This window comes from Mandrillus leucophaeus, unplaced genomic scaffold, assembly GCF_000951045.1.
Source record: "Mandrillus leucophaeus isolate KB7577 unplaced genomic scaffold, Mleu.le_1.0 Scaffold333, whole genome shotgun sequence".
Lineage (NCBI taxonomy): Eukaryota > Metazoa > Chordata > Mammalia > Primates > Cercopithecidae > Mandrillus > Mandrillus leucophaeus.
The window spans coordinates 251,477-253,587 of record NW_012103510.1 but is presented as its reverse complement, the minus strand read 5'-3'; the positions used below and the strand labels follow the sequence as shown (position 1 = coordinate 253,587).

Here is a 2,111-nt window from a genome sequence, read left to right as displayed (position 1 = left end):
CACGATCTCAGCTCATTGTAACCTCTGCCTCCCAGGTTCAAGCGATTCTCCTGCCTCAGCCTCCCAAGTAGCTGGGATTACAGGCATGCGCCACCACGCCTGGCTAATTTTTGTATTGGCCAGGCTGGTCTTGAACCCCTGACCTTCAGGTGATCCATTCACCTCCGCCTCCCAAATTGCTGGGATTACAGGCGTGAGCCCCTGCGCCTGGCCAGTATTCTGCCACAATTTAAAATAAATACTTTTTTTTTTTCAGGTTTGTGCTCAGACTATATTCTAAACAGTCACATGGCAGCTTACTCTTCTCCAGGCCTTGCTGCCGGCTTTTAGATGTTTATGATCTTTGCCTTCTTGTGGTCTCCTCGGTAGAAGAACGGCATGCAGGGCTTGCTGTAAAGATCTTTGGAGGGAGAAAGGCAGGGCACTGAGCACCGTGCAAGCCCTCCCTTGCTCCTACCTGCCCACCTCACCCAAAGGCTCTACTCACCACCCTGCTTGTCGGCAGCTCCAAGCTCCTGAGGGCCTGGGGTCCCTGGTGCGGACTCATCAGCAGGGTTCTGGGCAGCTGCCTGCAATCCGCCATGCCCCTGGTTACGGTCACCCACAAGCGGAAACACCAGCTCCACCTGGAGGGAAAGGTGGTCTGTTGCCACGCCCGTGCCCACACCCACCTCCACCCCCACCCCCGCAGAGGTGTGGCATGTCTTAGAGGGTCCAGAGAAATCAGAAGGTGGGAAACCAAGAGCATCAGGGGGTCTGGGAGGGACCGCCAAGGCAGGCAGCAAAGGAGGGGCAGGAAGAGTCAGGCTCACCATGGCCTCCTGGCTCTTCAGTTCCTCTGGGATGCTTGGCATGGGCCGAGGTGCCTCCTCCTCCTCCACCTCCTCCCTGTCCAGTCCATCTCCTGTGGGGGGTTGCCAGAGGGCTCCTCAGACAACCCAACAAGGGAGGTAACAGTGGGCCCACCTCTGCCCCCACCCTCACTGTGTAACCCCGGGCCAGCCCCTCCCCAGAGGGAAATCAGCAGCTGTTCTTCATTTTTTTTGAAGCGACAACGTCTCCCTGTGTTGCCCAGGTGCAGTCCCACTACCAATCAACACGGGAGTTCTGACAGGCTCCATTTCCCACCTGGGCCAGTTCACCCATTCAGAGGCCACCCTGGTGGTCCCCACTCCCAGGAGGTCACCATATCTATGCTGAATTTAGTGCGGACACCCGGTCGGCATAATGACCAACTGTTCTAAAGAGTCAGTCCTACGCTGCTAACAGTCCCCCCCTTCTTCCTGGGGCTCTCTCCTCTTCCTCTGAGCGGCCTCCCATACCTTCCCCAGCGAGAGCCATGAGGCTCAACTGGGCCTGCAGCTGCTGGTTCTGCTGGATGGCAGCTTCCAGGTGTTCCTAAAAGGCCAGGAAAGAGAGTGAGAAGGCACGGAGGTTGCCAGGTCGTCGCCCTCGGGGCCCCGCCCTCATCAACTCCCTCAACTGGGTCTCTTGCAACTATTGGTGGGCCATCTCAGCCACCACTTTGCCCTGAGCTTCCTGCTGCTGCAGCTGGGCAGTGCCTCCTTCTTAGAGGCCAGCTGCTGATAGGTGGCCACGTACTGCTGCAGGGGACCCAGGTAATGGTCTCGCTGCTGCTGCAGACTCTGAGCCTCTTGGCTCTTCAGCTCTACCTGCAGGATAGATGTCAGGGTAGCTAGTGGCTGGCTTCCAGATTCTAGGCCCATAAACAGGGTAGCGAGGGCACTGTGGGACTCTGTCGCCTGCCCAGGTCCCTGGCCCCTGGCCTCTTCCTCCAGGCCTAAGTGACTGCCTCCCTTGCCTAGAGGCCATGCCTCCCTCCCCAGCCTCAAATCTCACACCCTACCTCCCACCATTCAAACTGTAGGCCACATACTGGTGGAAAAGCAGAGGGAGCCAACCACCATCTGCTAATTTGTGGTGAGATCGTTCTGTATGATCTCCATGGTTTGCACACGCCTCCACCTGCTCCCCCCAGAGCTCGGCCTTCCGCCCCAGCTCCCCCAGCCTCTCCTCCAGCTCCTGCAGCTTCACCTCCTGCTCCTGCATCTTCTCCTCCTGCTCCTGCAGCCTCACTTCCTGCTCCCACA

At 58.3% G+C, this 2,111-nt stretch overlaps 1 protein-coding gene across 1 annotated transcript in view; it reads right to left on the bottom strand.

The window, feature by feature from the left end:
- The window catches only part of LOC105545635 (putative golgin subfamily A member 6-like protein 6), a 19,524-nt gene that overhangs the window by 10,698 nt on the left and 6,715 nt on the right, over window positions 1-2,111 (bottom strand). The window contains 1 exon segment of the mRNA XM_011988652.1: window positions 1,987-2,111. Within this exon segment, the coding sequence (XP_011844042.1) occupies window positions 1,987-2,111 (125 nt within the window).